Here is a 24,911-nt window from a genome sequence, read left to right as displayed (position 1 = left end):
TGCTGGGTGATAGCGCCGCGCATCGCTATGGCCCGTACACACGGAGCGATGTACGGGTATTTTCTAAGCGATCTAGTGAAATCTCTTTGAAAATGCATTGCAATCACCCCGAGTATAGGCCCCATTAGGTGTTCTGTTTTAATCTGTGTTTGTTTTGAACGGTTGCACAAGAATAACCGATTACTGATCACAACCACTACATTATTGTGTTATAGTCTTTGCAGTATTTGATTCTTTTTTTTTTTTGGCATGCTTTCATGTTTACTGCCGTATTTACATTCTTTAGAAGATGTTAATAAAAGATGAATTCCAGGCAGTTTTTACATTTTGTTTTTAAACAGACTCCTTTAAAATACCCCCCTCCCCACACTAACTGGCAGAACATCTCGTTTCCCATATTCAGGACCCCTGCAGTCCCTGCCAAATAAAGAGATTGGGGCAGTTTGGCGGCTGCCGTTCAGTTGACTTCATCGGTACGTTTTGTTACCGGATCCTTGTCCTCACCATAGCATACGTCGCCCATGAGCACAGCGTCTAGTTTGGGGAGCAGCACTAACACGTAATGACTTCCAGGGGAGAGCTATAACCAGGGACCGTACAAGCAGAATTGCTGCAGATACGTTCCTTTTTAAGCATTTTATTTGTGTTCTCTTTTAGCCAAGTGCTCTGTGATTAATGGCCTGGTTGGATACATTTGCCAACACATTTGTTTTCTAGTAATGTCTTTGTCTTGTTTGAAATATGTTTCCTCTGATATGTACGTCTGGGCTATACCAAGTGCTGCGAGAATTAGAAGTGACAGTAAGTGAGTATCTGTACAGGAAACCATGCCCGGCCTATCATTACAGCTGCGGAGCAGGTTCATCGCAACATGTGTTTATACTTAGATTCCTTATGTTGGTCGTTGGTTAGCCTGCAATTTGTTTGTATGGGATGCGTTTCATTTAGGTTCATGTTTTTTTGTTCAAGTAGACTTAAAATGTAAAATAAGAAATTGAAAACTTCAAGTTATATTGGTTTGAGCCGCACATAAAGATGCATTGTCTATAATAACCGATCCCCCTAAATGTTTGTTTTTGCATATTCTCCATTTTTTTTATCTGCTTTTATTATTGCGTGGGGGGGAATGCAATGGTTTGTCGCTCCCCTCAAAAGTGCCCATCTCTCATTGACAAATCCTCCCAAAATAAGTCTTGAGCACATTATCTAGAACGGATTACGGGAGAATGCACCAGTTGCCATTGGCGCATTCAATAGCTTGTGTCATTTTAGACAGGAGATGGACATATAAATATCTATCAATCTATATATAGGGGGGTATTCAATGTGGGGTCACGACCCTGTCCCGTTCTCAATCAGCTTGACCGAGAAATCGCAGGCAGGATTCAATGTCCCGCCTGCCGCGGGATGAGAAAGGGGCATGGCCGGGAATCGGCAGGCTATGGCCGGGAGCTCGGCAATTCCCGGCCATTCTTGGCAGAACGAGATCCCCTGCTCAATGCTGTCGAGGAAGACCGCATTGAATAGGGCCCTGCAGCAATCTTCCCCTTCGGGAGATTGAATATCCCCCATAATCTCTCTATCACGGACTTTAGCATTACAGCCTCACAGCACTGAGGTCATGGGTTCGATTCCCACCATGACCCTAACTGTGCAGTGTTTGTGTGTTCTCCCCATGCTTGTGTGTGTTTCCTCCGGGTACTCTGGTTTCCTCCCACATTCCAAAAATATACTGGTTGGTAAATTGGCTCCTAACTACAATTAACCCTAGAATGTTTGTGTGCATGTGGTAGGGAATATAGATTGTAAGCTCTACTGGGGCAGGGACTGCTGTGAATGTTCAACTATACTCTGTAAAGCGCTGCGGAATATGTGTGAACTATATAAATAACAACAGGTAATAAATAGAGACAGGATTATATGCAACATAAAAAGCTTGAAATATGCATGCAAATATGCATGAAAAATACTTTAAATATGCATAAAAAGTGTTAAAATATGCTACATTAAATAATAAAAAAAGTAATTTATTTAACTTATTTATTTAAAAATCAGCATACAATTAGTTGCAAGTAAACCTCAAAAATAGGCCCACAGCATCTGCAGATGTCTAGTGCTGTACACAGGATTTTTTTTCATCCTGGCTGCTACAGCAGACTGCAGCATCTAAAGCTCTTCTTGCATCAACTACACGGACCCTCATCTCCAGCGCCGATGGATCAAATGTCAGCATAGCGTGTGACGGCGGCGCAGTGGAAGGCTTCCTCCCTGCGCCGCCTACTCACTGTGACACGGCATTTTCTTCACGCCGCGTGATGTCACAACCCTTCTGCCCGCCTCCTCTGCTGCAGAAGTCTGTCTCTTGGTGTAAAGTCCCAAGCCAGGGGCAGGCAAAGGTTCAGGAGCTTCGTAATGGCATCCGCCCCGACTGACTTTTATCAACATGGATTGGCAGCCTAGAGCAGTGGCAGACATAGCGTACATCCAAGGTTCACAACACTGTGCATTGACCCAGCCTGCACACTCTACCACTACCTGGCCAGCAGCAGCAGGGCAAAGCAGTGCTGTGACTCGTGGGTGGGAAGAGGGCTGGGCCTAAAATATGCACCATCACTAGATTTTAGGTAAAATATGCAATAACCAGTGAGAATGGGCAAAATCTGCAAATGCAAATGCATATAATCCTGTCTCTAGTAATAAATAATAATAAATATAAAAGTGTAAATCTGACAGGCCCTTAGGTTATGTGCTTATTATTTTGAAGTATATTACGTGCACCTAATGCTCGCTGCATATACATCAGAGGTATGTGACCGTATGCTGGCCACAGTAACCAGAGATCATGCCCCTATAGTACCCGTGCCTCTTGTGGCCATCATGTTGTATCATATACTTGCTCTTTCTGAGGCACCGGAGGTCGAGGAATCCCTCCTGGGTGCATTACAAAGTTTTCCAGGTTCTAAAGGCTATTGACCTGTCACTGTATGGTACATATGAATGTTTGCCTGAGCTGTGCGCCCCTTTCTCCTGAGTGCTAGTTCTGTTTGAACAGCGTGATAATGGGATTGTGGATGAGGGCTTATAGTGCTGTCATAGCATAAAGGAAGCCGAGCATGAAATCATCCTAGTGGCAGGTTTCCTGACAGCTGGAGAAGAGGCCGTCAGCTTCCGGCTCGCCCGATAGATCCCCCTCACTACAGCACATGTACACTAACTGTATGTACAAGCCATGGACACTGTGTCTCCTCTCTGCATCAGCTTCCGGCTCGCCCGATAGATCCCCCTCACTACAGCACATGTACACTAACTGTATGTACAAGCCATGGACACTGTCTCCTCTCTGCGTCAGCTTCCGGCTCGCCCGATAGATCCCCCTCACTACAGCACATGTACAGTAACTGTATGTACTGTACAAGCCATGGACACTGTGTCTCCTCTCTGCGTCAGCTTCCGGCTCGTCCGATAGATCCCCCTCACTACAGCACATGTACACTAACTGTATGTACAAGCCATGGACACTGTGTCTCCTCTCTGCGTCAGCGTCTGGCTCACCCCGATAGATCCCCCCCACTACAGCACATGTACAGTAACTGTATGTACAAGCCATGGACACTGTCTCCTCTCTGCGTCAGCGTCTGGCTCACCCCGATAGATCCCCCCCACTACAGCACATGTACAGTAACTGTATGTACAAGCCATGGACACTGTGTCTCCTCTCTGCGTCAGCTTCCGGCTCGCCCGATAGATCCCCCTCACTACAGCACATGTACAGTAACTGTATGTACAAGCCATGGACACTGTATCTCCTCTCTGCGTCAGCTTCCGGCTCGCCCGATAGATCCCCCTCACTACAGCACATGTACGGTAACTGTATGTACTGTACAAGCCATGGACACTGTGTCTCCTCTCTGCGTCAGCTTCCGGCTCACCCGATAGATCCCCCTCACTACAGCACATGTACGGTAACTGTATGTACTGTACAAGCCATGGACACTGTGTCTCCTCTCTGCGTCAGCTTCCGGCTCGCCCGATAGATACCCCTCACTACAGCACATGTACGGTAACTGTATGTACAAGCCATGGACACTGTGTCTCCTCTCTGCGTCAGCTTCCGGCTCGCCCGATAGATCCCCCTCACTACAGCACATGTACGGTAACTGTATGTACTGTACAAGCCATGGACACTGTGTCTCCTCTCTGCGTCAGCTTCCGGCTCGCCCGATAGATCCCCTCACTACAGCACATGTACAGTAACTGTATGTACAAGCCATGGACACGGTCTCCTCTCTGCGTCAGCTTCCGGCACGTCCGATAGATCCCCCTCACTACAGCACATGTACAGTAACTGTATGTACAAGCCATGGACACTTGTGTCTCCTCTCTGCGTCAGCGTTTGGCTCACCCTGATAGATCCCCCTCACTACAGCACATGTACAGTAACTGTATGTACAAGCCATGGACACTGTGTCTCCTCTCTGCGTCAGCGTCTCTGGCTCACCCTGATAGATCCCCCTCACTACAGCACATGTACAGTAACTGTATGTACAAGCCATGGACACTTGTGTCTCCTCTCTGCGTCAGCGTCTGGCTCACCCTGATAGATCCCCCTCACTACAGCACATGTACAGTAACTGTATGTACAAGCCATGGACACGGTGTCTCCTCTCTGCGTCAGCGTCTCTGGCTCACCCTGATAGATCCCCCTCACTACAGCACATGTACAGTAACTGTATGTACAAGCCATGGACACTGTGTCTCCTCTCTGCGTCAGCTTCCGGCTCGCCCGATAGATCCCCCTCACTACAGCACATGTACGGTAACTGTATGTACTGTACAAGCCATGGACACTGTGTCTCCTCTCTGCGTCAGCGTCTGGCTCACCCCGATAGATCCCCCCACTACAGCACATGTACAGTAACTGTATGTACAAGCCATGGACACTGTGTCTCCTCTCTGCGTCAGCTTCCGGCTCGCCCGATAGATCCCCTCACTACAGCACATGTACAGTAACTGTATGTACAAGCCATGGACACTGTGTCTCCTCTCTGCGTCAGCTTCCGGCTCGCCCGATAGATCCCCCTCACTACAGCACATGTACGGTAACTGTATGTACTGTACAAGCCATGGACACTGTGTCTCCTCTCTGCGTCAGCGTCTGGCTCACCCCGATAGATCCCCCCACTACAGCACATGTACACTAACTGTATGTACAAGCCATGGACATTGTGTCTCCTCTCTGCGTCAGCTTCCGGCTCGCCCGATAGATCCCCCTCACTACAGCACATGTACAGTAACTGTATGTACAAGCAATGGACACTGTGTCTCCTCTCTGCGTTTGGCTCACCCCGATAGATCCCCTCACTACAGCACATGTACAGTAACTGTATGTACAAGCCATGGACACGGTCTCCTCTCTGCGTCAGCGTCTGGCTCACCCCGATAGATCCCCTCACTACAGCACATGTACAGTAACTGTATGTACAAGCCATGGACACTGTGTCTCCTCTCTGCGTCAGCGTCTGGCTCACCCTGATAGATCCCCTCACTACAGCACATGTACAGTAACTGTATGTACAAGCCATGGACACTGTGTCTCCTCTCTGCGTCAGCATCTGGCTCACCCCGATAGATCCCCCTCACTACAGCACATGTACAGTAACTGTATGTACAAGCCATGGACACGGTCTCCTCTCTGCGTCAGCTTCCGGCACGTCCGATAGATCCCCCTCACTACAGCACATGTACAGTAACTGTATGTACAAGCCATGGACACTGTGTCTCCTCTCTGCGTCAGCTTCCGGCTCGCCCGATAGATACCCCTCACTACAGCACATGTACAGTAACTGTATGTACAAGCCATGGACACTGTCTCCTCTCTGCGTCAGCGTCTGGCTCACCCCGATAGATCCCCCCACTACAGCACATGTACAGTAACTGTATGTACAAGCCATGGACACTGTCTCCTCTCTGCGTCAGCGTCTGGCTCACCCCGATAGATCCCCTCACTACAGCACATGTACAGTAACTGTATGTACAAGCCATGGACACTGTGTCTCTTCTCTGCGTCAGCGTCTGGCTCACCCCGATAGATCCCCCCACTACAGCACATGTACAGTAACTGTATGTACAAGCCATGGACACTGTGTCTCCTCTCTGCGTCAGCATCTGGCTCACCCCGATAGATCCCCTCACTACAGCAATGTACATCAACTGTATGTACAAGCCATGGACACTGTCTCCTCTCTGCATCAGCGTCTGGCTCACCCCGATAGATCCCCTCACTACAGCACGTGTACAGCAACTGTATGTACAAGCCATGGACACTTTCTCCTCTCTGCGTCAGCGTCTGGCTCACCCCGATCTCCTCGCTACAGCACGTGCTGTGCTTCCTCTTCTATTGCTTGCAGGGTGGTGTACAGGGGAGGGTCATAGGCTATATAGTCAATTGACCTGCATGTTCAGCAGACAGCGAAGCAGGGTGCATCAATGGTGATATAGAGTGTACACACCAGACAATATTGTCAAGATCTCGTTCAGAAGGCCCTATCTGTACATCTGATTATACTGTGGCTTCTTGGCGCCATATAACCATTCTCGGGGCACCAGATCAACGCAGTTACACAGGCTGTCTCACCGGAAGGGGGCAAGTCTATTGTTTTGTTGGTTGCCTCTACGAGCAATTCAAATGTTGCATCGATGGAGCACCAATGCTCCAAAATTGATAGAAAAACACCATACACTAAGGGGGGTATTCAATCTCCCGCAGCCATCTCCCGACGGGATAGCAGCGGGGCCCTATTCAATGCGGTCTTTCCTGACAGCATTGAACAGGGGATCTCGGCAGAAAGAGCCTGACTTCAGAAGCAGTCGGGCTCATTCTGCCTGGAAGTGAAGGGCTCCCGGCTGCAGCTCGCCTCTTCCTGGCCGCAGCTGGAGGCCACGCCACCTTCTCATCCCGCTGCAGGTGGGACATTGAATCTCGCCTGCAAATTCTCTGGTCGAGCAGCCTGAGAACGGGACAGGGTCACGGCTGTCGGGGCAGCTCGACAGGTGTGACCCAAAATTGAATACCCCCCTTAACCTCTTGAGGCAGCTCAATCCTACTGGGCGTCCCATGCCAGATGGAGTTAAGGGGGTAAATATAATAAAGGTTCTAAAAATGAAAAGAGTTGATAATTCCCCATAGCAACCAATCCAGTTTGTATCATTTCTCTATTGCGCCGGCAGAGTTTACTGTTTAATGCACACTGGGTAAAGGGGTGTACACACGGGGGCGATCTGTGCTATTTTCTAAGCAATCTTACTAGATTGCTTAGAAACTAAGCACAATTCTCACCGTGTGTATGCTCCGGGCGATCCCGATGCGCGGGCCCGCACATCGGGATCGCCAGATTAGTAAATCAGTGCATGCAGACGCAATCTAGTAAGATTGCTTAGAATATCTGCATGTCTGACTGCGTGTGTGTACAGGACGCGATCACTTCCGCGATCGCGTCCTGAATCCACTCCCCCCTCATCACTTATCCCCTCCCCCCTCATCACTGAGGGACTGAGGGAGACGAATTTTGCCGCGCGGCTGCCTGCATCTACAGCCACCGCCGGACGCCCGCCCGCCTCAGCTTACCAAGGTATATTGGCTGCACAGCACAACAAGTCCGGTTTAGGGATTCAAGTCAGAGCTCAACTCACCACAGAGCAATGAATGCAATGGGCTCAAAATGGCTGACACAATTTATGCCCTCAGAAAAGGAATCCTCCCCTCTGGGAAAATCCGCCCACTATTTAAATTTTTGGCTTAAGCGAAATTGCTTAGCAATATTGCTTAGCACAAAACTCTGCGCGTGTATGTGCTCCTCATGGGAGATCTTGACACCAGCGAAATTGCTTAGCAAAATAGCTAAGCAAAATTGCTTAGCACAGATTGCCCCCGTGTGTACACCCCTTTAGACTGCATAGGGAAACACTGTATGTTTATCTAGAAATGTTACATTATAAGGTGCACATGGTAAAGTTCTAATCCTAACCATTGGCTTTCTTTATCTTTTGTAGGATGGACTTAATTCTTTGGTCCTGGACCTGGACTTCCCTGCACTACGGAAAAACAAGAATATAGACAACTTTGTAAATAGATGTGAGTTTTATTTCCGATTCTTTACGTCTTGTGCTAAAACCGTACATAGCGGGAGATTTATCAAACCACCTAATGAGGACAAATAGAGATTTCCCCATGGTAACCTGTCCGATTCTAGTGTTCTATGCAATGAACAAATTATAACTGGAATCTGGTTTCTGTGGGTAAAGCTGGCCATACAACCTTCAGTGTCGACCCAATGACCCATACCCATAATGCAGTTGGCAATTTGCTTGGGAATGCTGGGAAACTGCCAAACTGTCATTCAGATATTACCATTTATTAGATTGAATAAGTCTGCTCCATACTGAGCTTTACAACAATATAAAATCTGAGTGTATTTCAGCATTAATCATGTAATATATCTTTACAGTGTATTATTACATAAATGGCAAAAGTAACAGCCATTAAATTTCCAATACACAAACATTGCTACAATATTTGACTTGGCAGCAAAATTACTATAAAATAATGTTTTGTGTGATCGTTGGAGACATTTGAACTGGCAGACTGGTGTACACCAGCTCCAGCGGATCTTACGGATCATTGGTTAAAGCTGCAGTGACAAGTACAGGGAAGAAATGTAATCAGGGTCCTCGCTGGGTCATGTCCGTTAGTGCTCGATTGTCACAACTATGGGCAATAGAAGTACTTCCCGACACATGACGTATATATACGTCATGACTTCAAACTGTCACTGCGTCTAGAGACGCAGTGACAGAGGGACGATGTCTGCTGTCCCTGACAGCAGACATGTCCCTGCATGCCCAGGGGGGGCTGCGATGCCGCCCCCCGTCGGCGATCGCTGTGATTGGCTGTTCAGTGTGAACAGCCATTCACAGCGTTTTCTGTGTCACCGGCGAATAACGTTCGCCGGTGACACGCGATCGGAGGTGATTGGTGCTGTAAAGTACAGCACCAATCACCGCGGGGTGTAAGGGTGACACTGGTGTCACCCAACCTCACCCCGCCCGCCCCCAAAGGCCGTGATTGGTTCGTCGGACCGACGGACCAATCACAGCCATGGAGGGGGGTTTAAACTAACGGTGACTGCACTGCAGACGCCATTCCGGTCTGGAATAGCGTGCAGTGCGGTCACCGTGCCCAGCTGCCGCCATTTACTGACCAGAACCTTGCTAAATACTTACCTGATCACTGCCTGGATCTTGCTTCATCTTGTGACATCCTGTGCTGTGTTGTGCTGTGTTGTGCTGCTGCAGTGTCATCGAGTTAGAGAGAGAGAGATAGAGAGAGAGAGATAGAGAGGCCTAGTGACAGAGAGTGCTATATTTTGTGCTGCTGCAGTGTAATAGAGTTAGAGATAGAGAGATATAGAGAGATAGAGAGAGAGATAGAGAGAGATAGTGACAGATTGTGCTATATATTTTTTATATAACTGACTGCTGCCCCCCCTTTTGTGCTGATCAGTATAAATTAACTGATCAGCAACTTTTTGGGGGCGCAGGGTTTTTTTTATATATATATATACCTGTCAGTGCTGCTGCTGCAGTGTTATAGAGTGATAGATAGTGAGAGATAGAGAGATAGAGAGAGATAGTGACAGAGAGTGATAGAGACTGCTATATTTTGTGTCTGCTGCCCCCATTTTGTGCACCCCCAGCAACTTTTTGGGGGTGCAGGGGTTATTTTTCATATATATAACTGTCAGTGCTGCTGCTGCAGTGTCATAGAGTGATAGATAGTGATAGATAGTGATAGATAGTGATAGATAGTGATAGATAGAGATAGAGAGAGATAGAGAGAGATAGAGAGAGTGACAGAGAGTGCTAAATTTTGTGTCTGCTGCCCCCGCCTTTTGTGCTGATTACTATATCTGAGGTGATCAGCAACTTTTTGGGGGTGCAGAGGTTTTTTTTTTATATATATATATATACCTGCCAGTTGCACTGTCAGTTGCACCAAAGGTTGTGCACCTGCTGCCCCTCACTGGTAATCAGTGTCGCATCACTGATCACCTTTTTTTTTTTGTGGGTGCTGTGGGGTCTTTTTTAAAAAAAAAATTTTACACACACTGTGATTTTGTGGGTGTCCTGTGGCCACTGTGCGCTGATCAGTGACGTACATCACTGATCATCTTTTTCGGCACAGGGTTGATCTATTTTTTTTTTTTTTTTTGGATCAAATTCCTGTTGCCTTTGAGCGCTGATCAGTGACGGACGTTACTGACCAACATCTGTGCTCAATTTTTGGCGCAGGACCTTTTTTTTTTTTTTTTTTTTTAACCCCTTCAATTTTTTATTTTCTCTACCGTCCAATGGGATACTGGGCTTCACTACTATGGGGATTGAGACCTCCGCAGGAGAGACAGGCACATAAAAGAACTTTCAGTGTGGGTGCACTGGCTCCTCCCCTCAATCTCCCTCCACTAGTCAGTTTTGAAAAATGTGCCTCAGGAGAGGCAGTGCTTCTGGATGCTCCAGAGTTTTTTCCACATTTATTTTCAAGTTTGTTATTTTGGGGCGCTGTGGTGACCACACAGCTGTCCTGCTTCGTGGGTGTCAGGGGAAGGGTCAGTCCCCGACCTCTTCAGGTGCAGAGCTGACCCTGCTACAGGACAATCCAGTCCTGCGTGGGACTTGTCACCGCACAGCATTGCGCTGTAGCGAGCAAGTCCCCTAGCCGCCGCACACCCCTGACAGGTCTGAAGACATCGGTGGTGAGTACAGGCTGGGGGTCCCACAAGGGGTCCCCGCAGCCATTTCTGGTGCGGCAAGACGACGGCTAGTAATGGCGGCTCTCCAGCAGGGACCGCGTGAACACCGCGTCTGATAACTGGCATAGGGGTGCTGCCGCTGGACCACCAGGGACACCCCTCAGGGTATAATGTATGATATATATTTTACACCTTTAATAATGTCAGTATAAATATATGTAAGCGCCAGCTCCGTGTAAGGGGGCGGGGCTTCACTCAGAGCGGGACCAAGCTCTGCTGGGCGCGCGCTGTCACTTCCTGCTTCTTCACACGCTGCCAGACTCCATTACAGAGGGCTCCTCACTGGCGTGGTGGATCCGGGTACTTGCAGCACGGCAGAGACAGCAGGTTTTTTTATAGCGATTTAGCGCTGCTGCGCTATCTAGCTTAGTCAGACACTGTGTTGTTTATATCACTGTGTTTAGCGTTACCAGCTCACCCAGATCTGTGAGTTCAGGTTAAGGGTGCACTTGGCTCCCCAATTGCTCTGTTTTTTCCCCACTGATTAGTTACAGACACAGCATAGAAGCAAGCACATAGTCTGTTTTCACTCAGAGGAACACATCTAGCAGTGTGTGCACGTGTGTGACTGCGTGGGGGTTGTGTTTGTTACTACAGACATTGTAGTACTATCTCATCATGGTGAAAAAGTTCACTTGTATGGTGTGTAGCACCAAGTTTGTGCCCAAGTCACAGTCCCAGGTTACTTGTGAGGCTTGTATGTCACCACAGCCCAGTAGTGCTGACACCCAGATCAGTGGGGTTCCCCCACAGCTTGCGGGGCAGTCGCAGGCAGACGAACAGGAACCTGCGTGGGCCTCCAACATAAAGACCTTGTTGGATTCTGTGGCTTCACAGCTTTCCACTAACACTCAGCAAACGCAGAGGGTTCAGAGGGAATTGTCCTTGTTAGCTGCCAGGGTGGATATTCTTCATACCCAAAATGTACCTCCTCCTCCCGCACAGCCTCAAAAGAGGCAGGCTACTGCTATGGATCCTGACACAGATGAGGACGATGAGGACATATTGGAGGAGGGTGAGGAGCAGGGTCTGCAGGAACCAGCTCCTGAGGCGGCAGTGCATGGTCCCGAGCCCCTTATCAGGGCCATTAGGGATGTTTTAGATCTCCCAGTAGAGGCATCTACAGAAGGTGATCCTTTCTTCATGACTCAGAAGAAACAGCCAGTGTACTTCCCTGAGCAGGCAGAGTTAGAAACTGCTTTCAGGTCTGCTTGGCAAAACCCTGATAAGAGGTTTACTCTTTCAAAAAGGTTCACTAATGCATATCCTTTTGAACCTTTGGGCAGAAAGAAATGGGAGGAGCCACCGGTAGTGGACTCCTCTGTTTCCCGCCTCTCTAAAAAGGTGTTGTTACCAGTCCCAGGGGTATCCACCCTTAAGGACGGGGCGGACAGAAGGCTGGAAGCTACCCTCAAGTCCATATATACGGCTAGTGGGGCATCCCAGCGTCCAGTTTTAGCCAGCTGCTGGATGGCCAAGGCTATTCATACCTGGTCAACCCAGATTCAGGAAGGGTTGTTGGGTGACATGACTGTGGCCCAGATAGGGGACAGCCTGCGTCACATTCAGGATACCGCAAAAATCCTGTGCGAGGCACAAAAGGAATTGGGCGCAATAAACGCGCGCAATTCAGCCATGGCGGTTTCAGCCAGACGGGCCTTGTGGCTGCGTCAGTGGTCTGCAGATGTAGACTCAAAGAAGAGTGTGGAGGGTATTCCCTTTACAGGAGAATGGCTGTTTGGCAGTGAATTAGACGGTTGGATTTCCAAAGCCACGGCAGGAAAATCTACCTTCCTTCCATCAGCCCCCACGGTTGCAAAGCGTACCTTCACAGGTGCTTCCCAGCAGTCCTTTCGTGGGAACAGGTTTCGCCCCAAGGCTAGGGGCGCCTCCAATGCCAGCAGGGGCACGAGAGGCAAGTTTAGGAAGCCTAACACCTCCAACACCCAGGACCGTCCAAATGCCGCGACTTCCTCTAAGCCTGCAGCATGACGGGGTTTTCCCGCCACGAGATTCTCTCGCGGTGGGAGCGCGATTGTTGCATTTCAGCCATGTGTGGGACGCCTCGGGTCTGGATTCCTGGGCCAGAGGTCTCATTTCTCTAGGTTACAGGCTGGAATTCGACAAACCCCCTCCCAGACGATACTTCAGGTCGGCACTTCCAGCATCCCAGGAAGATCAGGTGCTCCTTCAGGGGGCCATTACCAGGCTGCTTCAGTCTCAGGTAATTGTACCGGTGCCAGACACGGAGCAGGGCCAGGGATATTATTCCAACTTATTCCTGGTACCGAAGCCAGACGGCTCAGTAAGACCCATCCTGAATCTAAAGTCACTGAACCCCTTCCTGCGCGTGTTCAAATTCAGGATGGAGTCCTTGCGCTCTGTGATCGCCAGCCTAGAAGAAGGGGAGTTCCTGGCCTCTATAGACGTCAAAGACGCCTATCTACACATTCCTATTTGGCCCCCACACCAAATCTATCTCAGGTTTGCCTTGGGGAACGACCATTACCAATTCCGGGCGTTGCCTTTCGGCCTGTCGACAGCCCCGCGGGTTTTCACAAAGGTAATGGCGGAAATGATGTCGCTACTCAGGCTCCGAAGGGTGAATGTAGTGCCATACCTGGACGACCTGCTAATAAAAGCAGGGTCGGCGGAGGCTTTAAGCAGTGCTCTCAATCTGTCCATACAGGTTCTAAGAGACCACGGGTGGATCCGGAACATGCCCAAATCATCGCTGGTTCCAACCCAGAGGATGGTTTTCTTGGGCATGATCCTGGATACATCGGAACAAAAAGTCTTTCTGCCGATGGAAAAGGTCACTGCAATACAACAGCTGGTCAGGGAGGTCCTACAGTCACCTCTGGTACAGATCCATCTTTGCCTCCGGCTTCTAGGCAAGATGGTGGCTTCATTCGAAGCAATACAGTTTGGCCGCTTCCATTCCAGGACTTTTCAATTGGATATTCTGACAAAATGGTCTGGCTCCCCCCTGCAGATGCGCAGAAGGATTGGCCTTGCAACAAGAACCAGGATCTCGCTACAGTGGTGGCTAGATTCATCCAATTTGTTGGCAGGCAGACGGTTCCAGATCCAGGACTGGATTCTGGTAACCACGGACGCCAGCCTGAGGGGCTGGGGAGCTGTGACACAGGGAGTCCGCCTACAGGGTCGATGGTCTCCACTGGAGTCAGGCCTTCATATCAACAAGCTGGAGTTGAGGGCGGTCTACTATGCCCTGTTTCAGGCAGCTCCATTGTTACAGGGAAGGGCGATCCAGGTCCAGTCGGACAATGCCACCACTGTGGCCTATATAAATCGGCAGGGTGGTACCAAGAGCATGCCTTGCATGAGAGAAGCGTCAAAAATTCTGTCCTGGGCGGAACAGAATGTCCAGGCCCTGTCTGCCATTTTTATCCCGGGGGTCGACAATTGGGAGGCGGACTTCCTGAGTCGTCACGATCTTCACCCGGGAGAGTGGGGCCTTCACACTCAAGTGTTCAATGCCATAGTGGATCTGTGGGGGCTCCCTCAGATCGACCTGATGGCTTCACGATTGAACCACAAGGTAGCAATGTACTGTGCACGGACCAGAGACCCAGGGGCGATAGCGGTGGACGCTCTGACCTGGACCTGGGATTTCCAATTGGTGTACCTCTTCCCACCTCTCCCATTGTTGGCTCGGGTGCTAAAGCGGCTCCGGCATCAGGGGACGGAGGCCATTCTGGTGGCACCAGACTGGCCAAGAAGGGCCTGGTACGGGGACATTCAGGCCATGCTAGTGGAAGACCCGTGGCGTCTGCCCCTAAGAGAAGACCTGCTCCTCCAGGGCCCGTTCGTCTTCCAGGACTTACAGCGGCTACGTTTAACGGCCTGGAGGTTGAGCGGCAGATCTTAGTCCACAAGGGTCTCCATCCCTCTGTCGTCACTACAATGATAAAAGCCAGGAAGCCGATGACGGCGTCTCATTATCATGTAATATGGCGCAGATATATTGCCTGGTGTGAGAAGAACGACTTGCCTCCGGCCAGTTTTCGATTAAACAGTCTGCTACGTTTCCTTCAGGCTGGCCTGGATAAGGGACTCAGATTGGGTTCCTTAAAGGTCCAAATCTCCGCACTATCTATTGGGGGTGTCTCACATACAAGTCCCTCAAAGTCACATCAGAACTGAACTGGTCCCTAAAAAAATCAGTGTTTGAAATTTTCTTGAAAAATTGAGAATTTGCTAATCATATTGTAAGCCTCCTAGTGTCCAAAAAAATTAAAAGGAAGTTGAAATAATGATGGAAACATAAAGTAGACATATGGTCTATGTTAGTTATTAACTATTTTGAGTGGTATGATTATTTGTCTCACAAGCAGAAAATGTAACATTTTGCAAATTGCTAAATTTTCCATTTTTTTACGACATTTTGGTATTTTTCACAAAAAAACACAGACTGTATCGACCCAAATTTACCACTAATTTGAAGTACAATGTGTCACGAAAAAACAATCTTAAAATCACTGGGATAAGTAAAAGCAAAAAAAAAGTTATCCCCACTTAAGTGAAACATGTCAGATTTGAAAAAAAGGGCTCTGTCAGGAACGCAAAAACTGGCTCTGTCAGGAAGGGGTTAAAGTACGACGGCAATGTGACCAATAAAGGGTTAAGAATTTGAAAGTGACATGTCCTAGAAACATACCTACCTTACATTGAATGTTTGTTGCTGATGCAGCGAGATGTAAGTGCATGCCTCCGCCATACATGGCCACACCCATTCTGATGCAGACACAACTCTGGCATGCTGCACTCACATAGGGTGTAAAGTGCATAAATATAATAATAAATGCAAGCTACAACAAAGATGTACACTCATAATAACAGTAGTCAGGGCTGAACCGTCATAGATAGGCACTGAAGTCAAGTACAGGGTCATCGTAATTAGGGGGAGATGGTAACAAAGGTGGAGGAAGAAAGCGTACATTAGGTACTACTGTGCTGGGGAGTGCTTACAATTTACTGGGGGGGGGGGGGGGGCAGAATAACCAACTTGGTTGGAAGTGAGGGGTGTCTGAGTCAGTACCTGTGCTATTTCTAGGTGAGTTTTCTGCCTTATGGTTGGTCACATAGTAGATATGTAATGTTCTGTTTTTTATTTGTTTTTACTAGATGAAAAAATTGTGAGTGAAGTTCGTCAACTGCAGATGAAAGCGGAAGATTATGATGTAGTAAAAGTCATTGGGAGAGGAGCATTTGGTGAAGTCCAGCTGGTAAGAGATTACTTCCTGTGTGTCCCTCATACTGTAACTTCTAGCAGGGTTATCGGTACATCTGTCCCGGAACTCCTTAATGCTTAGCGTCAAGCCTGTCCCTGATCCCCTCTATGTCCTGCTCCGTGCCTGTCCCTGATCCCTTCTATGCCCTGCTCTGTGCCTGCCCCTGATCCCCTCTATGCTCTGCTCTGTGCCTGCCCCTGATCCCCTCTATGCTCTGCTCTGTGCCTGCCCCTGATCCCCTCTATACCCTGCTCCGTAGCCATCGCTGATCAACTCTATGCCCTGCTCCGTGCCTGTCCCTGATCCCCCTCTATGCCCTGCTCTGTGCCTGTCCCTGATCCCTTCTATGCCCTGCTCCGTGGCCATCGCTGATCCCCCTCCTATGCCCTGCTCCGTGCCTGTCCCTGATCCCCCTCTATGCCCTGCTCTGTGCCTGTCCCTGATCCCCTCTATGCCCTGCTCTGTGCCTGTCCCTGATCCCCTCTATGCCCTGCTCCGTGCCTGTCCCTGATCCCCTCTATGCCCTGCTCTGTGCCTGCCCCTGATCCCCTCTATGCCCTGCTCCGTGGCCATCGCTGATCACCTCTACGCCCTGCTCCGTGCCTGTCCCTGATCCCCCTCTATGCCCTGCTCTGTGCCTGTCCCTGATCCCTTCTATGCCCTGCTCCGTGGCCATCGCTGATCCCCCTCCTATGCCCTGCTCCGTGCCTGTCCCTGATCCCCCTCTATGCCCTGCTCTGTGCCTGTCCCTGATCCCCTCTATGCCCTGCTCTGTGCCTGTCCCTGATCCCCTCTATGCCCTGCTCCGTGCCTGTCCCTGATCCCCTCTATGCCCTGCTCTGTGCCTGCCCCTGATCCCCTCTATGCCCTGCTCCGTGGCCATCGCTGATCACCTCTACGCCCTGCTACGTGCCTGTCCCTGATCCCCTCTATACCCTGCTCCGTGCCTGTCCCTGATCCCTTCTAAGCACTGCTCCGTGCCTGTCCCTGATCCCTTCTAAGCACTGCTCTGTGCCTGTCCCTGATCCCCTCTATGCCCTGCTCTGTGCCTGTCCCTGATCCCCTCTGTGCCCTGCTCCGTGCCTGTCCCTGATCCCCTCTGTGCCCTGCTCCGTGCCTGTCCCTGATCCCCTCTATGCCCTGCTCCGTGTGCCTGTCCCTGATCCCCTCTATGCCCTGCTCCGTGCCTGTCCCTGATCCCCTCTATGCCCTGCTCCGTGCCTGTCCCTGATCCCCTCTATGCTCTGCTCTGTGCCAGGCATAGACTACACCTACAGCTGATACATGCTGGTAATGCACTACTCTTACAACTGGTACATGCCAGGCAGAGACTTCACCTACAACTGGTACATGCCAGGCAGAGACTTCACCTACAACTGGTACATGCCAGGCAGAGACTTCACCTACAACTGGTACATGCCAGGCAGAGACTTCACCTACAGCTGGTACATGCCAGGCAGAGACTAGTCCTACAAACTTGAACAGTGCAGAATGTGGATGTCTGTGCCCCTGTAAGGTTTTGATTTGATGAAATCACAGACTGCAATATATCAGTACTGGACGGTCAGTACTGGAGTAGCTGCGGCCTGTGGCTGCACTGTGCATGCAGTTACCACATACCATACTGTATATTATAAACATAACACTGCTCCTCACCTCTGTGGTGCTCTAACAGCAACAAATTTCAGTTCAGGCCCACACACACATTCCTACACCTACACCTTTACACACCTCAGCATGACAGAGCCCGGGTTCCAGCAGCTCCATCGTTTTGGCGGGATGGTGACTAGTACTGTAGAGAATTTGCTTTGTACCTGTCCCTGATCACGTCTCGAAAAACCGTGCCTGTCCACCATTACCTCCATGCACTGCTCCGTACTGTCCACCATTACCTCTATGCACTGCTCCGTGCCTGTCCACCATTACCTCTATGCTCTGCTCCGTGCCTGTCCACCATTACCTCTATGCTCTGCTCCGTGCCTGTCCACCGTTACCTCTATGCTCTGCTCCGTGCCTGTCCACCGTTACCTCTATGCTCTGCTCCGTGCCTGTCCACCGGTACCTCTATGCACTGCTCCGTACTGTCCACCGTTACCTCTATGCTCTGCTCCGTGCCTGTCCACCGTTACCTCTATGCTCTGCTCCGTGCCTGTCCACCGTTACCTCTATGCTCTGCTCTGTGCCTGTCCACCATTACCTCTATGCTCTGCTCTGTGCCTGTCCACCGTTACCTCTATGCTCTGCTCCGTGCCTGCCCACCGTTACCTCTATGCTCTGCTCCGTGCCTGTCCATCGTTACCTCTATGCTCTGCTCCGTGCCTGTCCACCGTTACCTCTATGCTCTGCTCCGTGCCTGTCCACCGTTACCTCTATGCTCTGCTCCGTGCCTGTCCACCGTTACCTCTATGCACTGCTCCGTGCCTGTCCACCATTACCTCTATGCTCTGCTCCGTGCCTGTCCACCGTTACCTCTATGCACTGCTCCGTACTGTCCACCGTTACCTCTATGCACTGCTCCGTGCCTGTCCACCATTACCTATATGCTCTGCTCCGTGCCTGTCCACCATTACCTCCATGCACTGCTCCGTGCCTGTCCACCATTACCTCTATGCACTGCTCCGTACTGTCCACCATTACCTCTATGCTCTGCTCCGTGCCTGTCCACCGTTACCTCTATGCTCTGCTCCGTGCCTGTCCACCGTTACCTCTATGCTTTGCTCCGTGCCTGTCCACCGTTACCTCTATGCACTGCTTCGTACTGTCCACCGTTACCTCTATGCTCTGCTCCGTGCCTGTCCACCGTTACCTCTATGCTCTGCTCTGTGCCTGTCCACCATTACCTCTATGCTCTGCTCTGTGCCTGTCCACCGTTACCTCTATGCTCTGCTCCGTGCCTGCCCACCGTTACCTCTATGCTCTGCTCCGTGCCTGTCCATCGTTACCTCTATGCTCTGCTCCGTGCCTGTCCACCGTTACCTCTATGCTCTGCTCCGTGCCTGTCCACCGTTACCTCTATGCACTGCTCCGTACTGTCCACCATTACCTCTATGCTCTGCTCCGTGCCTGTCCACCGTTACCTCTATGCACTGCTCCGTACTGTCCACCGTTACCTCTATGCTCTGCTCCGTGCCTGTCCACCATTACCTCTATGCTCTGCTCCGTGCCTGTCCACCATTACCTCTATGCACTGCTCCGTGCCTGTCCACCATTACCTCTATGCTCTGCTCCTTGGCTGTCCACCATTACCTCTATGCACTGCTCCGTACTGTCCACCATTACCTCTATGCTCTGCTCCGTGCCTGTCCACCATTACCTCTATGCTCTGCTCCGTGCCTGTCCGGGATTATGGTCTATTCGATCTACAGTGTCTAGGTCTACAATCAAAAGGTCGACATGAGTATTTCTTTTTGGTGTCTAAGTTGACACAGGTCGCAATGGACACTGTAAAAGTGTTCCGCGTCCCCTCGCATTACTCACTGCGCTTGGAAAACTATTGTAATCTAATTCTGTGCCCACGTCGATGGTAAAGAAAAACTCATGTAGAGCCTTTTGACATGTCTACCTTTTGACTGCCGACCAACAGCTGGTACATGCCAGGCAGAGACTACACCTACAGCTGGTACATGCCAGGCAGAGACTAGTCCTACAGCTGGTACATGCCAGGCAGAGACTGCACCTACAGCTGGTACATGCCAGGCAGAGACTAGTCCTACAGCTGGTACATGCCAGGCAGAGACTGCACCTACAGCTGGTACATGCCAGGCAGAGACTGCACCTACAGCTGGTACATGCCAGGCAGAGACTGCACCTACAGCTGGTACATGCCAGGCAGAGACTGCACCTACAGCTGGTACATGCCAGGCAGAGACTGCACCTACAGCTGGTACATGCCAGGCAGAGACTGCACTTACAGCTGGTACATGCCAGGCAGAGACTGCACCTACAGCTGGTACATGCCAGGCAGAGACTGCACCTACAGCTGGTACATGCCATGCAGAGACCGCACCTACAGCTGGTACATGCCAGGCAGAGACCGCACCTACAGCTGGTACATGCCAGGCAGAGACTACACCTACAGCTGGTACATGCCAGGCAGAGACTGCACCTACAGCTGGTACATGCCAGGCAGAGACTACACCTACAGCTGGTACATGCCAGGCAGAGACTACACCTACAGCTGGTACATGCCAGGCAGAGACTACACCTACAGCTGGTACATGCCAGGCAGAGACTGCACCTACAGCTGGTACATGCCAGGCAGAGACTGCACCTACAGCTGGTACATGCCAGGCAGAGACTGCACCTACAGCTGGTACATGCCATGCAGAGACTGCACCTACAGCTGGTACATGCCAGGCAGAGACTGCACCTACAGCTGGTACATGCCAGGCAGAGACTGCACCTACAGCTGGTACATGCCAGGCAGAGACTGCACCTACAGCTGGTACATGCCAGGCAGAGACTGCACTTACAGCTGGTACATGCCATGCAGAGACTGCACCTACAGCTGGTACATGCCAGGCAGAGACTGCACCTACAGCTGGTACATGCCAGGCAGAGACTGCACCTACAGCTGGTACATGCCAGGCAGAGACTGCACTTACAGCTGGTACATGCCATGCAGAGACTGCACCTACAGCTGGTACATGCCATGCAGAGACTGCACCTACAGCTGGTACATGCCAGGCAGAGACTGCACTTACAGCTGGTACATGCCAGGCAGAGACTGCACTTACAGCTGGTACATGCCAGGCAGAGACTGCACTTACAGCTGGTACATGCCAGGCAGAGACTGCACTTACAGCTGGTACATGCCAGGCAGAGACTACACCTACAGCTGGTACATGCCAGGCAGAGACTACACCTACAGCTGGTACATGCCAGGCAGAGACTACAGCTGGTACATGCCAGGCAGAGACTACACCTACAGCTGGTACATGCCAGGCAGAGACTGCACCTACAGCTGGTACATGCCATGCAGAGACTGCACCTACAGCTGGTACATGCCATGCAGAGACTGCACCTACAGCTGGTACATGCCAGGCAGAGACTACACCTACAGCTGGTACATGCCAGGCAGAGACTGCACCTACAGCTGGTACATGCCAGGCAGAGACTGCACCTACAGCTGGTACATGCCAGGCAGAGACTGCACCTACAGCTGGTACATGCCAGGCAGAGACTGCACCTACAGCTGGTACATGCCATGCAGAGACTGCACCTACAGCTGGTACATGCCAGGCAGAGACTGCACCTACAGCTGGTACATGCCAGGCAGAGACTGCACCTACAGCTGGTACATGCCAGGCAGAGACTGCACCTACAGCTGGTACATGCCAGGCAGAGACTGCACCTACAGCTGGTACATGCCAGGCAGAGACTGCACCTACAGCTGGTACATGCCAGGCAGAGACTGCACCTACAGCTGGTACATGCCAGGCAGAGACTGCACCTACAGCTGGTACATGCCAGGCAGAGACTGCACCTACAGCTGGTACATGCCAGGCAGAGACTGCACCTACAGCTGGTACATGCCAGGCAGAGACTGCACCTACAGCTGGTACATGCCATGCAGAGACTGCACCTACAGCTGGTACATGCCAGGCAGAGACTGCACCTACAGCTGGTACATGCCAGGCAGAGACTGCACCTACAGCTGGTACATGCCAGGCAGAGACTACACCTACAGCTGGTACATGCCAGGCAGAGACTACACCTACAGCAGTAGGTTACAGTTTACAAATAAAGCAGCCAGTATTTTACCTGCACAGAAACAATAAAACACCCAAATCTAACTCTCTCTGCACATGTTACATCTGCCCCACCTGCACTGCACACAGTTTTGTCCATCGGGGAGTGAATTTGCCCTTGCAGGGACAGGGGGTTATTCTGGTTCGCCTGCAGTAACCTCATCCTATATATTAAAAGCCTAACACTGGTCCTCACCTCTATGGTGCAATAATGGTACTATGTTCAGACGCACACACACACATTCCTACACACCTTTACTCACCTCACCTCATCATGGCAGAGCCGCTGGCCCCCGCTGCTTCATCGTTTTGGCGGGTTGGTGACTAGTGCTATAGAGAATGTCCTGCGTGAAGCATATGTAAGGTCGGACTGTGCTCCTTATCTGCTTTGTGTTTCTCCCCTCCCTTTAGGTGCGACACAGAAGCTCACAAAAAGTATATGCAATGAAGCTGCTTAGCAAGTTTGAAATGATTAAAAGATCCGATTCTGCCTTTTTTTGGGAAGAAAGGGATATCATGGCCTTTGCAAATAGTCCTTGGGTAGTCCAGGTAATGTGTTTTACTTACTTTGTCAAGGTTTAACCCTTTGGGCCCAACATCTCTGTTAGAGATGTGTTGAAAATATCCGCTGAAAATGCCAGCGACGCTCACATTTGTTATATAAATGCAAATAAATAATGTTGTGTACAAAAAAAGAAAAAAGATTATATTTCCTATATAAGGGAAACATTACAGGTTATTATGATGAATAAACATGTTTGCTTGGCAATTTTCACACCTATTTTGATCAATTCACTTGGCACTCAAAGTTAATATGCAGCTTGGTGCGCAGGAGGCCGTGGGCCAGATTCACTAAGCTTCAAAAGTGATAAAATGGAGAGTGATAAACAGCCAGCCAATCAGCTCCTACCTGCCATGTCACAGACTGTGTTTGGAAAAATGTCAGGTAGGAGCTGATTGGCTGGCTGTTTATCACTCTCCATTGTATCACTTTTGAAGCTTAGAGAATCTGGCCCTATGTCTGTGCTGTACAAACTGGCGTTAGCACACATGAATTCACAACTATTCCACTGGATTTGTTACCAAACCCGTGTTTTACTGTGTACTATGGTACTTGTACAAGTGTATTATTATCATCCTCTCTGTAGCTATTACTAAATATTTCCTGTTTGGCCTTCTACAGCTGTCTTGTGCCTTTCAAGATGATAAGTACCTTTACATGGTGATGGAGTACATGCCAGGGGGTGACCTCGTCAACCTAATGAGTAATTACGATGTGCCTGAAAAGTGGGCGAAATTCTACACCGCCGAAGTAGTTCTTGCCCTCGATGCCATTCACTCCATGGGATTGATCCACCGAGATGTTAAGCCTGACAACATGCTTTTGGACAAGTATGGACATCTCAAGCTTGCGGATTTTGGCACATGTATGAAGATGGATGAAGTAAGTATATTAAGAAAAGAAAGCGAATCAGGATTGTATGACATCTACAGATGTAATTACCGCATGATATCATGATCTGCCGGTCACGTAACGAGTCACGGAACCTTTCTTGGATATATAGATCGGGCTGTTTGCCTTCCTCGAGGCATCACAATCCTGCATGGTGACTTCATTCTGTTTAACTGGGTTTGTTGTACATGCATTACATTTATGACAGTCTTAAGGCCCCCATACACTAGCCGATTTTGGTCAGATTTAGGCCAGATCAGTCGGATCTGGCCTAAATCGGACCAAAATCTGCTAGTTTTGATGTCCCCTCAGATCCGATGTGCGGTCCCGTGCGCATCGGATCTGCGTCGGGTGGTCGGACCTGCTGCACGTCCGACCACCCGACTTGGGACCTAGTGGGGCGGTGGAGGGAGCAGGGGGGCTGGGGACGCTGCGGGGGACACAGGCGGCATAGACCCGGGCGGGGGGAGCCGGGAGCTGTCAGCACTGAATAAAAAAAAAAAGCCCATACAATGAATGGGCGGCCTGTGATTGGCTGAGTGCTCTCTCAGCCAGTCAGCAATTGGCTGAGAGAGCACTCAGCCAATCACAGGCTGCCCATTCATTGTATAGGCTTTTTTTTCTAGCACTGACAGCTCCCGGCTCCCTCTGCCCGGCTCTATGCCGCCTGTGTCCCCCGCAGCGCCTGTGTCTCCCGCAGCGCCTGTGTCTCCCGCAGCGCCTGTGTCCCCCGCAGCGCCTGTGTCCCCCGCAGCGCCTGGCCCCGCAGCGCCTGTGTCCCCCGCAGCGCCTGTGTCCCCCGCAGCGCCTGTGTCCCCCGCAGCGCCTGTGTCCCCCGCAGCGCCTGTGTCCCCCGCAGCGCCTGTGTCCCCCGCAGCGTCTGTGTCCCCGCAGCGTCCCCAGCCCCCCTGCTCCCACCAGCAGCCCCCCCCTGCTCCCCGGGTTTTTTACATGTGATAAATCGAGACGATTTATCACATGTAAAAAATGGCACATCAAGTGCCAATCTAATCAAGCTCCCCCGGGGAGCAGCCGGGGAAGCTCAGGGGGAAGTCGGGGGCGACTTGTCCTAAGGACAAGTCGCCCTAGTGTATGGGGGCCTTTACAGGGAGCCACGTGAAGATGATGCAATGGGAGAGCTTCCTTACTGATTTAACTTAAGCTGGCCATACATCTACAGATCAATTGTCAGATTGGGCTGGTTGGAACAAAAACCTGGTAATGGATGAGAGTAAATGACAGTTGACCATTTGCTTTGAAATGCTGGAAAACTGCCAAAAACTGTCACTCATCCATTACCAGGTTTTTGTTCCAACCAGCCCAATTTGACAATCGATCTGTATATGTGTGGCCAGCTTTTGATCTGGCTGTAAATGAATAAGGGCCAGACGAATCAAGCTTCAAAAAGTGATAAAATGGAGAGTGAAAACAGCCAGCCAATCAGCTGCTAACTGACATATTACACCCTGGGTTTGAAAAGGAGCTGATTGGCTGGTTTTTTATCACTCTCCAATTTATCACTTTTTGAAGCTGGATACATCTGGCTCTAAGGCAATGACCTGTTACATCAGATGTAGGGTTCTGG

The 24,911-nt window shown here is 50.4% G+C and overlaps 1 protein-coding gene across 1 annotated transcript in view; it reads left to right on the top strand.

The window, feature by feature from the left end:
• The window catches only part of ROCK2 (Rho associated coiled-coil containing protein kinase 2), a 150,803-nt gene that overhangs the window by 63,536 nt on the left and 62,356 nt on the right, over positions 1–24,911 (top strand). The window contains exons 2-5 of the mRNA XM_083178553.1: positions 8,050–8,131; positions 16,017–16,117; positions 22,285–22,422; positions 23,057–23,317. Coding sequence (XP_083034679.1) covers positions 8,050–8,131; positions 16,017–16,117; positions 22,285–22,422; positions 23,057–23,317 — 582 coding nt within the window. The remainder of the gene's footprint in view (positions 1–8,049; positions 8,132–16,016; positions 16,118–22,284; positions 22,423–23,056; positions 23,318–24,911) is intronic.

This window comes from Crinia signifera, chromosome 3 (assembly GCF_055691185.1).
Source record: "Crinia signifera chromosome 3, ASM5569118v1, whole genome shotgun sequence".
NCBI classification, from domain to species: domain Eukaryota; kingdom Metazoa; phylum Chordata; class Amphibia; order Anura; family Myobatrachidae; genus Crinia; species Crinia signifera.
Note: the sequence above shows the minus strand (reverse complement) of the source record. Positions and strands in the feature narration are given on the sequence as shown.